We start from the raw sequence: 16,282 nt of genomic DNA, 5'->3' as shown, positions 1-16,282 counted from the left end.
CCCCTGTGCTGGGACCGCAACAAAGCCTTCAGGAGTACTGAACAACAGGTTGGGCGTTGGAGTCAGAAAGACCCATGTTTGGGTCTCAGCTCACAACTTACTTGCTGTGTCACCTTGGGTTCATTATCTGAGTCTCTGGTTCCTCGGCTACAAATTTTTTTTTTTAAGATTTTATTTATTTATTCATGAGACACACACATGGAGAGACAGAGAGAGAGAGAGAGAGAGGCAGAAACCCAGGCAGAGGGAGAAACAGGCTCCATGCACCCGGAGCCCGATGTGGGATTCGATCCCGGGTCTCCAGGATTGCGCCCTGGGCCAAAGGCAGGCGCTAAACCGCTGCGCCACCCAGGCTTAGAGATGGTACCTGCCTGCAACAGTGTAGTTGTGTTTAGGACAACCCTGGTACCTGGCAAATATTCAGCAATGGTAATACTGCCTTCATCGTGAATATGGGCTATTTACAAAGTATAAGCCTTCATAAGAATCACGTTAGATCTGAAAAGGCTCTTTTTGACCATCTGGCTCAATCTTAGCATTTTTAGAAGGGGATGGAGTGTAGAGAACCAGAATCAAGAAGAGGCAGGGCCTCGACTTGATTTCTGGGGTTAGCCCGAGGTTTTCTCCACAAGATTAGTCTTTGTCACCTGTAAGTATTTGATTCTTGACTCTCAAGGTCTTTTGGTTATAAAGGACTATACACATTGTTCCAAATGGCATCATTTAAAAATGAAAAATGGCAAATTCCATACTACAAAAAATCAGGTCATTACTTCATTACTTTAGAGTATTTACTGCTGAAAAAATTAAATGTATTAAAAATGATGTAACAGAGTATCTACAGGGTACTAAGATGATGAGGTGGACAAATAGAAATACTACAAATATCATTTAAAGATGGGCTTTCTCCCCGCTCCCCTACACTCCAAAAAGAAAAGGTGCAAACTATACTTCCCATGTCACTTCAATTTCTTGGTTTCTGGGGAAGAAAAATAGAGGATGTTCCAAGTCTTTATGTTAATTCTAGAATGCAACAAAACCAGATGGATTACAATGGGTATGGATGACAGGCAGGATAATGTCAGCAAAAGAAAGGACACAAAATCGTTTGTTAAATAAAGGGACACAAAGGCATCACCAGCAAAACAAAGTATATACGCTTTCTGTTATTTTAAATCAGTAGTTTTATTACAATACACACCGACACACAATTAGAGAAGGAATGTCCTGACATTTTCTGAGCATTTCACGGAAAGCAAATGTAACCATCCAGGCAGTCAAGTCATCCATATCTTTTCCAAATTCAAAGCAAAAGCTTTTATATTTGATAACTCAGGAAAGCAAGTTTTCTTACTGTTGTCTATATAAAACTTCAGTGTCAGAAAATGGTTATTGTGAAGTGGACTGAGAAGGGAAGAGTTTCTGTCCTTCTTGCTGTCCCAATTCCTGCCTCTTGATTTCCCCCCTTGACTTTCTAGATGACTTTTTATGATACTGCAGATGATAGTGTGTTAAAGGGGCCAAATGGGATCTATTTATTAGGTCGGCTATTATATACTTCACTGTAATTGAAAGGAAAGAACAAATTAAGAAAATTAAATCCTGGAAAATGCACAAAGGCAAGGAAAAAATATCTGGGTATATTAAAAATGAGATGCTCTTTTCACATAACTCATTTAAAAGGTTACAATTACCATAAACATTTTAACTCCACTGAAGATCACTGGCAAAAACTAGCTCTTATATCTGCAGAAGGACTGTGCATTATACAGGCTTGGAAGAAAACAACATACCATGTGAAACGAGTCACTAATCCTGGTGAAGCAGGCATCAGACTATTTGGAGTTGCATAGGTGTTTTTTCAGACCCACTCTGTACAAGACACTATGGAACCTTGACAAATTTCCACCTTTCAGCAGTCATTGTGGCAGTCAGGTATTTGAATCCCTTTAGTACCCAAACTCAAAAAAACACTCTAGGAATGAAATACTAAAATGACATTCTGGATACATTCACTACACATTACATAACTTGGAAAGAACAAAGGAAAAAGCCCAAGCATGACTCTAATATTTCATATAGAAAAGCGCTGCAGGAGAAAACTTTGTTTAAAAACATTAAAACTCAGGTGAATATAAATACATTTTTGGTTAATCTGTGCTATATCATATATAGAAATCCTGTCAGATATTCAGTCTGCTGGGTAACTCATTTGCATTTTTCATGTCTGATTGTTATTAGTAGAAGAATATACATTGATGCATATACTGACATATATATGCATATATATATAAAATTTAGATCATGAAAATTTGTTTTAAATACACATACTTAAAACCTGTACCTCTAAAAATAAATACATTTAGCCTCTAATAGGCTAATTCTCAGAGTTTCCTTCACAAACCAATCAGAACACAGCTTCTCAACAATGGCAAATAACCAATTAGCTGCTCTTTAAATCCATTATCTATCAGTAAATGTTTTAAAATTCAGATGTATAACAGAAATAGCATCCCCAGCACAGAACATAGATAGAATTCTGGCTTTGAAAATAAATGTCTTGGCTTCCTTGATGTTTAGTTCCTACAGATGTCTAGGCTTTGCCTCTGCATTTATCTAGCAGTGGGAGAGCATTTTCTAGTGACAGCATTCTATTCCATTGGTATTACCTTCTAATCAAAGGAGTTGGCTGGCATTTCCTTTGCTGTTTTGTTCAAGGGAACTAACACAACATCGTTTGTATTTGATATCATTCCCCATAATCACAGTGAGTTGTGTGTTTTAATGTAATTTACAATGTGCCAATACCACTGAGGTAAAGCAGAAGTACCCCTGTCTTTTTTAAAAGAAAAAAAAAAAAAGTCTCCTGGGAGAACAACACATAAAAGGGACCTGGTGGTGTATATCTAAGTTCTATGAACTAACTCAAAACCACAGCCAGAATAGACACATTGGATATCTGATATTTTAGTTCAAAGAATAGAAACATGAAAATACTCAATATACTTCTTTAGAAAGTATGCAATTCACAAAAATGGGGCTTTACTTTTTTACTCTTACATTTCAAAAAAAAAAAAAAACTTCTTAAAATGATATATGCCAGACCAAGTTGTTTAATATAGTACAATACTTAACAACCTTGTCATTTGTTTTTGAATACAAGAATCTCAGAAATGTAGGAAATCCATGATAAGTGATAGCAAGAATGTTTAATGCCATTGCCTATTTTTTTTTAAAGGAAAATTTACCATTGTTGAAATTCAACTTCTAAAAAATACAATGTTTTATGCGCTCACAGTTCCAGATTACTAACTTTATAAATTAAAGATAAAAGTTATCCATATACAAACAAGGCCTCTTTTTCATTGATTTCAATCTCAATTAAACCTTTGGATATTTCAATCTTCAGATTCACAAGGTAAGGCTGAGTTTATCAGATATAAATAAAATGTTTAAGGTCCACGATGTATTGTAGCACTGAGGAAACAAATGCATCAAATATTTACAGGCTGGCTACAATACTTCTCTTTTTTTAAAAAAAAAAAAATCAAATGTGTATCAACATCAAGCCACACTCTTTTTCGAATTTCTCTGGCTGCAAAAATGGGGCAACAGCATTTTTTCTCACTCATTTTTCCTCTCAATCCTTAAGTCAGAGGCAGGTCTTAGGTCAAAGGGCGAGGTCTTTTGGGAGGTGGTGGAGGCATGAGCTCTGTGTCAGGATCCAGATGATGCTTTCGCTTCTGTCCTTGAGAAGCTGCTGCACATCTGTCGATGAACTCAAACAGCATCTCCTTGGTGACAGGGTTGGAGATGCTGTTGCACACAGCTGTGGACAAAGAGAGACACGTGTCTCAACGTGAGGGTTAATTAAGGCAGCTGACTCACCACAGGGAGATGTGAAAGGGGAAAGGTTTTCATCCCACTATGCTAAACACTTTCATTTCACCGATTGGGGTGACATGCTTCACACATTAAATGATTCTCCGCCTTCCCTGCCCCCCAAATGGAGTTTTTCTGGTGGCTACTCTTTCTTGTAGTGTTAATTTTAAGCCAAGACTTTAAGTATTTGAATTATAACCACACCTTCACTATGGTTTTTCACTTTCCCAAAACTGTTTTAATAGGATTTTCATGTACCATCGTGCACCATGCTATTGTCTATATTCAACTAAAACTTGTATAGAAAATGTGTGCTATCTTCCTTTAGTCTTATCTGTCAGAAGGAAACCACCTTGTCATCACAGCACCAGCCACCATTTCCACTGAGCAGGGAGGTTCCACTGTACCTGACAGATTGTACTATTTTACTATTTTACTTAATAACTTGTTTGAGGTTAAGTATTACAACAAAATTATGAAGAAATATGGCATCTTTTCTTATGTGACCAAAATTTACCTACCACCAGTCCTTGGAATTGTATTCACGTATTTAGTTTTTTGGGGAAAAAAACCTGGCTTAATTATTTCTATTTTCAAAATTAACTCATCTTGTCTGAACACAGATGCTAGTTCCAACAGAACCCTTAAATGTACAATAGTAACTTTCATAAACTGCAAAACTGAAACTGGCAATTTCTGTATTTTCTCATAAGCTTATCATATAATCAGCATCATCACTGACTGAGCAGTCTAAAAGCACACAATTCTATTAACCTTTAATGTTAGTTTTTATCTGTTTCTGTTCTCAACTTCACTAAGAATGCAATCCAGAGCAATAACTGCTACTAGTTTACCTTATAAACTTAATTAATTTATGTTGTTCTCCATGAAAGAAACTTTCTATTCTGAATTCCCAAAGCATTTATATTGTACCCAAAGAACACTCAGAAGGATAGCATAGCAGGTTTTAGGAGGTTTTTTTTTTTTTTTTTTTTTTTATAGTGGTTTTCATTTACTTTGTTCTTCATTGTTTGTAAAGCTATTTTAGGAGCTGGAAATTACATTTTCCCTTGCTAATTTTGTCTTTTACCATCTGGCAAACAATGGTTTTTATAGTTCTGAATAGATCTGAAATTATCATGGCTTTTGTTGTTGTTGTTGTTGTTCAACAAATTCAACTTGTATACAGCCCATTCATTATCCTGCCCTTTATACTTCTCTTTTGGGCACATGGGCATAAGTGCACAGTCCTAGAGAGGGGAATCCATAAGCCAAATGGAGCTGACAGTCATAGCCTCTTTCCCAACCAGCAAGGACAGGGGTCTGAATGACCCCATGCCCCATCAAGCAGAACACATTTTGATTCTGAAACCTTAATATGCACATGCATGCACGCTCCTGTGCGCTCGCTCGCTCGCTCCTCTCTCTCTCTCTCAATGTAACAAATACCGGTAGGCTGTCATACTCACCCATGGCAGTGTTGTATGCATTAGGAAAACTTTTGTCTGTTCTCTGTCTCATGAAGACCCAGCTGTTATTCTCAAATTTGCATTCTATAATTTTGTTGTCATACTGTTTTAGCTCTTTTGTCACCTGTTTTAAAAGAGAATTGAAGAAAATATTTAAATCATTTGAAAGGCTTTTTGCTTCCACTATGTGACAGACACATTAGGGAATGCCAAAAACACCTCAGTAACTCTTCATGCAGAGCTTTTTGTCATCTGAAGTGTCTAATCAAGCCTAAGGATATGGTGTGCACTCCCTTGTACACATGCTCATTAATCCGACATTTTACAAATAGTCGTGAAAACAGCTGTCAATATATAGCAATTAAAAGAGGCTAAGCACAAACCAGCCACTTCTGGGCCAAATGCAAATATGTTACCATAGGGACCAAGGCCTTCAGTATCTCTGTGTCCCTATGGATTTCAGAAATGGAGTATGCTGCTTAGGTTCATCAGCTTTCAGAAGGGTCTCACCATCTAAATTCCTAAGTCAAAACCTAAAGAAGTTCCCTTCACTAGTTAGTTAAAAGAAAAAGTTACACACAAAAGGAAATATCAGGATCAGATTCAGGTAATGTGCACCCTACACAGCTTGCTTTTCAAGAAGTAACAACTAATCCAAACTCTAATCTTTAGGTTAGTTACCCTTTCCATCTCCAAACTACTATGAAATACAGATGAAGCTACTTCAGATTTTAGTCTGGCAGGTTTTTTGGCTACTTCACCTCCGATGATTGAATATGAATTACAACTTACTCTATCAAAGCTAACAAGTATCCATGGAAACTATGAAACCTTTTAAGATATTTCATCAGGCTGTGAGGATAGTTTTCATAAATAGGAACCTAAGCTTATCTTTGCAGTTTTCAAATCAAATGCCAGTCATGGTAATATTTTAATTCTGTCCTCATCTTTCACAGCTAACAACTTTCCCTCACAATATGGTAGATTGCAATCATTTAAACTTCATTAGCATTATTTGAAATGCTCTCATTTTTCTACCCACAGATTCAATACCACCTAGGAATATGAAGGGAAGCAAATTTTTTAAAGATGCTTTCAATTCACAGATTAGGCAGTACGTATCTTTATAAAAACTATCAAATTGTATTCCTTGTCCCTTAATGAGTATTACACTTGATTGGATTATTTGCATTTTCAAAAAATCCAACAGGACCAATAGATTCATCGGCTCTGGAAAAGACCTGCCCAAAAAACTGACGTTACACTTAGCAAACTTGCCAAAATTATTCTCAAACATTCATTATTTTAATCTCAATTCCCCTCCCTTTCTTCCTAAGGATCCACCTCCTTTTACTTTTAGACATCGATAGCCAAGTGTTAGGCAACTCACTCAGGTAGGTAACCACATTTACCACATGTAGGCTCTAACAGAGGTAGTTTCTAAACCTTTCAGAGCCTCCGTTTTCTAATTTCTAAAATGGGCAAAGGAGTTCCTAACTTACTAGGACACTGGAAGAATAACAAATAATAAATAATAAATAGCACATAGTGGCCAACCAGTAAAATTCTTAAATATAAAATTAGGAAATAACACATTGCTTTCAAAAACAAAAAATGCTTTAAAGTAAATTCACTAAAGAAATCAAGATGACATGGAAAGATACACTTTGAAAATAGGCGTCAAGAAAATTATATCGTATGTACTATACAAGACAGGCTTGTACCAACAATGTGGAGTCGGTTGGTACGTTTGCTGACCAGCAATTATAGTAAGTCCTTATCATATAGCTCATCATTCTTGTGTTCCTGGTTCCAGAATTGCTGTAAATTATGTGCTCCTCAATATGACTACAGCAATTAAGCAGTATTATTAAGTATCTGTGCATTTATTTGGGCATGCATTAACAACAACTGAGAAACACCTTTAAGAAAAATGCATGCACCTGCCACTATACTAACCTAAATGTATGTCCATATTAAAGAACAATTCATTGTTCTTTATTGATCACATCAGTTATATTCCCAAGTTAGACACACTGCGAGGTACTCATTTGGTTCAGTAGTAAAATATATTTGACAAAAATAACACCTTTCATACGTGCACAAACTAAAGACAGTTGTCACTAATGGTCAGATCAAGAGAATGACTGTCATACATGGGAGAAGTTTAATTTTAGTATCCAAATTCTAATTTGTTATTATGACAATAACCACTCACAGCCAATTTAGTATTATTATTTACTAAAACAAGACCTTGTTAGGCCTTCTATAATCAACTCTGTTACTCTAGTTTGAGCTATTAAGAGCTTGAAAATAATAGGAATAAAATATTTATAAATCAGGATCTCATATCCGTACTCATAATTATATTGAGTTAATGAGTTTTTTTTTAAAAGCAATATACAATGTATTTTATATTGAAAAATATTTTGTTCATGTATCCACCTTGTTGAGTACCACATTTGTTATACTATTTGAATATACCAATAAAATTAGGTTAAGAGACAGTCCAATGAAGTTGGATCTAGTATCTCTGGAGGTTTTTTGTTTTTGTTTTTCAAGAGAGGGAGAAAGAGAGACAGAGAGAAGGGGCCGGGGAGGGGCAGAAGGAAAGAGAGACTCTTAAGCAGGTTCCATACTGGGTGTGGAGCCCGACTCGGGGCTCGATCTCACAACCCTGAGATCATGATCTGAGTGGAAATCAAGAGTCAGAAGCTTAACAGACTGAGCTGTCCAGGTGCCCCCAATATCTCTGGAGATTTTAAATTAGCAGCTCAACAATAATACCTCCAATAAAGAGCCCATGGTAGAGTCAAACACAATCACAGGTGCTCCACTCTGTACTATTCTTACAGAATACTTTTTGTAACGTAAGTGCTAGGCAATTAATTACCTACACTACCAAGTCCCAAAAGGAAACCATCAGTGTTGGCTGAACTGACCTATACAGAGCAGGCAAAGTTGCATTTCTAATTCTAGTGGTGGAATGAAACTCTAAAGCTTACTGTCCCTGTTTCGAGGAAGTTGTTTTGCTATCAAGGGCTCATCTTAGGGCACCTGGATGGCTCAGGTAAGTAACTGAATCTTGATTTCAGCTCAGTTCATGATCTTAGCTTAGGTCATGATCTCAGGGTCATGAGATTGAGCCCCACATTGGGCTCCACACTCAATGGCATATCTGCTTGTCCTCCTGTTTCCCCCTCTACTTGTGCTCTCTCACTCTCAAATAAAGAAATACATAAACGAAATCTTAAAAAGAGAGAGAGTGTGCTCCTCTTTCTTTTATAGAGAGACTGCACAAAGGCTTGAGGGGAGGGGGATTTTTCTGAATTAATTTGCTCTGGAGACACTAATAATAACTAATATCCTTAGACTGAGAAAGCTATCAGTGAGTTGTTTGATTTTAACTTTTAATTTTGAAAGAATTCCAGATATACGAAGAAGCTGTGTATAGATGGTGTAGAGAGTTCTACTATTCCTATCACCCAGCTTCCCCTAACGTTCGTATTTTACATATCATGCTACATTTATCAACTCAAATTCACATTGGCTCAACACAATTAACCGAAATGCATGCAGACTATTCAGACTTCAGTTTTTCCACTAATGTCTTTATCTGTTCCAGGATCCCAGCCAGGAAACCAGACTGCATTTAGTCATCACGTCTCCCTAGTCTCCTATGATCTATGACAGTTTCTCAGACCATTCTTGACACTTTTGAAGAGTACTAATCAAGTATTTGTAGAATAGTCCTCAATTTGGAATTTTCTGATGGTTTCTCATGATTAGACTGAGGTTATGGATTTAGGGGACAAATGCCAAAAGATTAAGTGCCTCTTTTGTTGTGTAACATCTGGGGGTGTGTGGTATCAACAGGACTTATCACTGGTGATGCTAACTAACTCTGACCACTTCATTAAGATGGTACATGCCACATTTCACTACTGTAAAGTTACTATTTTTCTCCTCTCCATACTCTACTGGTAGTTATTAGTCACAATGAACAAACAGCTCCATTCAAGGATAAGGGAAGTAAGCTCCACTTCCTGGGAAGGAGAGTATCAAAAAAGTTGTGGACATTTATTAGAATCACCAGAGAAATTACTAAGTTTCTTGAGAGAGGTATTTTGAGACTATACAAATATCCTGTTTCTCCTTAAGGTTTTGCTCATTAATTTTAGCATCCATCTGTGAATCTTGCCCACAGCAATTACTCCTGTGGTGTTCTAATGGGGTTTTCTCTTTTCTCCATTCCTTCTACACTTATTATCTGGACTTTTTCTGTAAGGAACAACTTGGACCATTTCCTTCATATACTTAGTTGTATCAGTATAAACTCATGGATATTTTATTCTTTGGTTTATAATAAAATACTACTGTCATTCATTTTGTTGATCAAATTGTTCCAGTTTTGGCACTGGGAATTCTCTCAGGTTGGCTCCTGTGTCCTTTTAATTTGCTTCCATTTTTACTTACTTATTTTCAGCATTTACTTTCTGGCAATTCAAGATACTACTACAGGCTCATCTTTGTATTTTCTCTGCCCCAGCCCTAGAATCAGCCATGAAGTCCTCTACTAGGATTTTATAAGAACAGAATCACTCCTCAACAGTCCAGGCTATGCTAAGAAAGTACTGTCACCACCTGTTCAGGTCAGAATTTAAAATTATTATTGAGGGAAAGAGAAAGAGAAAATAACAATGAGACTCTACAGATGAATAGATGTTTCACTTAGAAGTTTCCACTCCATCTTTTGTTAACTGCTCTCTGGAGCTAAACTTAAAATTGGCCATTTTTTCTTTTTGAAGTTATAATTGTACTCTGATAATTCAAGTTCTACCTCTATACAGTGACAGAAGGTAAATTTTAAAAACATAACTAGATGAAACAAAAATCTTTCATGTAAATAACTTCAATTTCTAGTACCTATAAAGGTATAGAAAATAAAATAACACAATAGAAATGAAATGGAACTAGAAACGTTTTCCTAATGGTATCAGAACAATACAAATAGCTTAAATCTGAATTATTAATCTTTTAAAAATACTACTTTATAGTAGGGCCTTGATATATTACTATTAGAAAGTGCATCCACTATTAAAGAAAGTAAAACACTTGACAAGTTACCCTCTTAAAAAAATGTTACACCCACCACTACTATTATGTATAAATAACATATTTTGCATTTGCTAGGTTGGAAACAGAGCAGCAGGAAGTCTTTTTCCCTTGTGAATGATGGGGTCTTCAAGCGCTCCAATGAAAGCAGCCAAAAAAAAGAAGGCAGCCCAGAACTCTTATTTGTCATTTGTCATAAAGGTCATTACAATCACAACTTCAGGGTATGAAATTCTCACTAAACCATAGATTATTACCTTCCAATAAAGTCAGAGTTAGTCACAGTTCTTACTCAAAATATAATAAATATTCATATAGAATAACAGACATAAAGATAAAACAATGATATGTAGGCAATGGTTATTGGTAGACGGTGAAATCAGGAATGACTTTTACCTGTATCATGCTGTATTTTTAAACTTTCTATATTACATGTGCTTAACTTTCATAATTTTTAATAATGAAAATTTCCTTTAAAAACGATTACATAAAAGATAATAGATAATAAACCAAACTTCAGCTTGGTTTTCATGAGAGATAGAAAAATAAAAAGAGATAAACATTTATAGAAAACAAAGTCTTGGAATAAGATCCCAAGACCACAGTTCCCAAACTGTGCAATGAGGTACCCTGGTGTGCTGCAACAAACTCAGAGAGGTACTGTGGGATATTTTAATTTTTTTTTTGATCCTGGCACACCGGGATCATGCCCTGGGCCGAAGGCAGGCGCTAAACCACTGAGCCACCCAGGGATCCAAATTTTTAAGGAAACAGTGGCAAATGTTAAACACCATACAAACTATTAATTGGAAGAAGTTCACAGTTTCAATATAAGATTCCTTGAGATGACTTTGCAAAGCTGAGTTTGGGGGCAATTACTGCGATAAATACCAAGTACCACAAAAATCAGAATAGTAAATGAAGTTGGTGGTGTATAATCTGACTCCAAGGTTTGAGAAGTTATGTAATCCTTAACATGTGCTAAGTTGTTAAAATCTAGATACTCATTAAATTTTTTGGTTCCATCCTCTCAATCAATGGAGGTGTTAGGTATTTCTTTTGCCTTAGAGATGTTGTGTATGAGGCAAAATGAACCAAGAAAGTTTCATAGCCTCTGTCCTAAGACCTTTTCATTCATTCATCCTTCCCCAGATCCTAATATGTAAACCCACATGTAGGTTTTTATCTAGCTCTTAGGGGAAACCAATCCGAGTAGTAAACAACTTTGCCGGAGGTGCAGAATATAGATCATGGTAGAGAATGAGAATTTCTATCAAGTTAATCTCATTGGTTTGGCTCTAGATCACTAAAATATATATTCCTCATTCATCTCCCCACTGTTATTACAGTACTGAGTCCCAGGTAGATCCTCAGAGAGGATGTTTACCGAATTCAAGAGAATCATGAGCCTCAGTTTATCAAACCAGTTTGTAGTGTTTGATGGCTGGTTAACTAAAGTAAGCTAATACTATCTCTAGCCTTTCTCTGCTTCCTTCCTCCTTTCTACCTTTTCTTTCTTTCCTACAAAACAAAACAAAACAAAACAAAACAAAACAAAACGTTTTATGGCTTAAATATCTTCAGTTTGTCATCTGAATAAACAATGCATTTGTACTCTCTGTTTCTGGGTGCCTAACATGGAGGCGGTGACATTACTAGTCTGCTATCATAGTGTTAAAAGCAGCATTTCTGTCTTGGCAGTAAAGAACAAGTAGAGAAAATGAAAGATAAAAGATTTGTCTCCTCCCACCCTGCCCACTGGTCAAGCAATACCAATCATTTCTAGAACTATATGACTCATTTTATATAAATGAATATTAACAATTTATTCATTGAGCACTTAGTATGTATCAAATATAAATGTGTTTATATTATAAATTATTATAATTATTATAAATTAAATTATAAATTTGTGACCCATACACATTATCTGATTTATTTTGCACCACAATCTTATGATAGGAATTCTATTATTGCCCTTCAACAGGTATGGAGTCTAAAGTTCAAAGTGGTTAAATATCCCACCCAAAGTCACAGACCTAGAAAATGGAACAGCCAGGTCTCAATATAGGTTTCCCTGTCTAATGCCACAATGCCATTTCATATCCCACCAGCTATCACAAAGCCTGGCACTCTGTGGACAATAAATGCAGAATGAAACAAATAAGGTTATTTTCCTGCTCAGACTTTGGCTGAAATGGAGTATAGAAACCTCTTCACATGTAAGTGTAAGGTAAGTCAGTCATATGAAAACACAAAGACATTGGACCTAATGCAGCCACGGCAAAGCGTTGAAGATCCTTCCTTCCCACCATCTGACAAATATTATTGACCAGCCATGTGTCAGGCACAAGGTTGTAGACTGGTGATACAGACACAGTTCCAGTCCTTTGGAATGTATAGTCTAGTAAACAGTCAAATAACAAATTATGTAAGAGCTATGAAGAAAACAGATATGCAATAGAAACTAAGGCCAGGAGAAAGGTATCTGGTTTTAGGTGGGGTAGTTTGGGGAGATGATACTTGAGTTGAGATTTATAATATGATGAGAGGTCAGTTATAGAATGAAGGAAGGAGATGGAAAGAAGGAGAAAGACAGAGAGGGAAACAAATAAGAGCAGGCAGGGGGAAATGGGAGTCATACACACTTCAGGGAGTGATTAACAGTATGTCCAAAGGTCTGAGGTGAAAAAAAACTTAAGATCTTGGCATGCTGAAGGAACTGAAAATAAAGAATGTTCTCTACACGCCTTTAAAGAGGGTTCCACATAAGTCTGACTCATTCCCAAACTCTTCCTCTCATATGGTATGCCCTATATATACCTTTTTATATCATATATATAGAGAGAGGGTCCAGCTGCCTACTTGACATCTTTATTTGAAATTCCTATAGATTTCTCAAACCTGACATATTCAAAACTCAACTCTATCTTCCCCCAAATGTACTTCTTCTCTATCTCAATATATGGGAACTCCACTCAACCAGTTCCTCATGACAGAAACCTTAGTGCCCTCCTGATCCCTTTCCCCTTTTATTTTCTCTCCTATTCAATTTATTACCAGGGTCTACCAATTCTACCTCCAAAATATATTCTGCACATGTCCATTTGTCCCCTCTCTATCTCTCAGATTCCTACAAAAGACTATTCTTCTACATTTCCCCCACCCCATCAATTCTTTACAGCGCAGCCAGATTGGTCTTTGAAAAATGCAAATCCAAGCAAATCATTTCCTTGCTTAAAATACAAATAAAAGATATACAGGTTGGGAAGGGAGAAATAAGATGGTCTCTATTCACAAAAGACATGTTACTCATAAAAAAAGAACTAATAAGTAACTTTCACAAGGTTGCAGATACAAGGTTACTATACTAAAACCAATTTTATTCCTCTATATTAGCAATGAATGGCTAGAAGTTTAAAATTTAAATGGCATCATTTACAATAGCTTTCAAAAACATGAAATACTTAAGTATGAATTAAAAAAAACCATGCAGGATCTGAATGCTGACAATTAAAAAACATCAATAAAAGAAAAAAAAATCAAGGAGGACCTAAACAAATACCATGCTCATGAATTGGAAGATTTAATATTGCTAAGATGTCAGTTCTTCCTAAATGATCTACAGATTCAACATAATCACAAGCAAAATGCCAAAAGAATTTTTTACAGATATCAACAACCTGATCTAAAATGTATATGGAAAGCCAAAGAAATTAGAATAGCCCAAACAAAAAGACAATGTTGGAGAATTGACACTGATTTCAAGACTTAATACAAGCTATAGTAATCAAGACAATGTGGTTGGTGAGTGGAGAGACACATAGATAAGTGGAACAGAAGAGTGTCCAGAAGTAGATCTGTAATTACAAGGTCAATTGATATTTGCCAAAATTGCAAATTTGCAGTGAAGAAAGGATGGTCTTTTTAGCAAATGGTGCTGGAGCAAATTGCACACCTGTTTCCAAATTATGTACCTCAACACAAATATTTTACTTTATACAAAAATTAACTCAAAATGGAAAATATACCTAAACATGAAACCTAAAACTATAAAATTTTTACAGAAAACACAGAAGGAAATCTTTGTGACATACATTAGGCAAAGTTTCTAAAATCAACACCAAAGGGATGCTTGGGTGGATCGGCAGTTGAGCGTCTGCCTTTGGCTCAGTGCAGGATCCTGGGTCCCAGGATGGAGTCTCATGTTAGGCTCCCTATGAGGAGTCTGTTTCTCCCTCTGTCTATGTCTCTCTCTCTCTCTCTGTGTGTGTGTGTGTGTGTGTGTGTGTGTCTCATGAATAAATTAAAATCTTAGGAAAAAAAACCCCACCAAAAACATGATTCATAAAACAAAAAGTTGATAAATTTTAAAATTTATGCTCTGTTAAATATATTGCTAAGTGAATGAAAAGGCAAGACACAGATTATTTGCAAATCACATCTGACAAAGGATTTGTATCAAGGATACACAAAGAACTTTTAAAACTCAGTCATAAAACACAATTAAAAATGGGCAAACACAGGGTGCCTGGGTAGCGCAGTTGGTTAAACATCCAACTCTTGACTTCAGCTCAGGTCATGATCTCAGGGTCCTGAAATTGAGCCCCACATCATGGTCCATGCTGAGCATGGAACCTGGCTAAGATTTTCTCTCTACCTTTCCCTTTGCCCCCCACCCCACGTGCATGCTAATTCATAAATAAAAAAAGGCAAACAACCTGAACAGATACTTCACCAAAGAAGACATGGATGGCAATTAAGCACATGAAAATATGCAATTAAAATCACAATGAGATACCACTGCACACCTATTAGAATGTCTAAAATAAATAAAATTGATAAATACGAATAATATCAAATGCTGAGAAAAATGTAAAGCAACTAAAATCTTGTATCAAATGGTATAACCACTTTAGAAGACAGTTTGGCAGTTTGTTTATCAAGTAAGATATATACTTACCACAAGAACCAGCTAGGGATTTACTCAAGAAAAATGAAAACACATTCACAGAAAAACCTGAATACAAATGTGTATAGTAGTTTTATTCATAATCATCCCAAGCTAGAAACAACTCAAGTGCTCTTCAATCGCTGAAAAGATAAAGAAGTTTTAGTATAGCCATACAAAGGAATACTACTCACAGCAGTAAGGACTAAAGCAATAATAGATGAATTTCAAATGCAGTATACTAAGTTAAAGAAACTAGACTTAAAAAGCTGTAGAGTATGTGACTCCCTGTGCATGACACCCTGGAAAAGGCAAGATTACAGGAACAGAAAACAGATCAGTGGTTGCAAAGTTTGAGAATGAGAGGTGTAACTAATTGCATAGGGCTGTCCTGCAGAATTTTGGGGGAGGTGATGGGCTCATGCTATCAGTACTCCTCCCTGATTTGTGGCACATGTGTTCTAAGACCTCCAGCAGATGCCTGAAAATGTAGATTGTACTGAACCCTAAATATACTCTGTTTTTTCCTACACATACATATCTATGATAAAGTTTAATTTTCAAATTAGGCAGAGTAAAAGATGAACAACAGTAACTAATCATAAAATAGGACAATGATAACAATATACTGTACTAAAAGTTATATGAATGAGGCTGCTCTCTCTCAAAATATCTTATTGTTCCATACTCACCCTCCTTGTGATGAAGAAATGATAAAATACTTACATGAGATGAGGTGCCTGAGGTAGGCATTGTGACAGCCTAATTGACCTTAAGCTAATATTGACCTTCTGTGCACACAGCAGAGATCAGATGGAGGATCATCTGCTACCTGACCATTGTTGAGTGTGCAGGTAACTTAAAA

At 36.1% G+C, this 16,282-nt stretch overlaps 1 protein-coding gene and 1 long non-coding RNA gene across 5 annotated transcripts in view; one reads left to right on the top strand and one right to left on the bottom strand.

Moving 5' to 3' along the window:
• LOC144317143 (uncharacterized) overlaps positions 1-16,282 on the top strand; it is a 52,197-nt gene that overhangs the window by 23,269 nt on the left and 12,646 nt on the right. The window contains exons 5-6 of one of the 2 annotated variants that reach the window (XR_013383040.1): positions 9,901-10,003; positions 12,581-12,699. This is a non-coding gene — a long non-coding RNA (uncharacterized LOC144317143). Of the gene's footprint in view, positions 1-9,900; positions 10,004-10,544; positions 10,560-12,580; positions 12,700-16,282 lie in introns of those variants that run through there. The other variant, XR_013383041.1, reaches the window with a different exon arrangement.
• RNGTT (RNA guanylyltransferase and 5'-phosphatase) overlaps positions 1,161-16,282 on the bottom strand; it is a 369,143-nt gene continuing 354,021 nt past the window's right edge. For 2 of the 3 annotated variants that reach the window (XM_077903107.1, XM_077903106.1), the window contains exons 15-16: positions 5,352-5,475; positions 1,161-3,829 (exon numbers count right to left, since the gene is read on the bottom strand). In XM_077903107.1, the coding sequence (XP_077759233.1) occupies positions 3,666-3,829; positions 5,352-5,475 (288 nt within the window). In that variant the 3' untranslated portion in view covers positions 1,161-3,665. Of the gene's footprint in view, positions 3,830-5,345; positions 5,476-16,282 lie in introns of those variants that run through there. The other variant, XM_077903110.1, reaches the window with a different exon arrangement.

The sequence above is a fragment of the Canis aureus genome, chromosome 7 (assembly GCF_053574225.1).
Source record: "Canis aureus isolate CA01 chromosome 7, VMU_Caureus_v.1.0, whole genome shotgun sequence".
In the NCBI taxonomy this organism is placed as follows: Eukaryota; Metazoa; Chordata; class Mammalia; order Carnivora; family Canidae; genus Canis; species Canis aureus.
The sequence above is the reverse complement of the archived record's forward strand: the minus strand, read 5'-3'. Positions and strand labels throughout refer to the sequence as shown.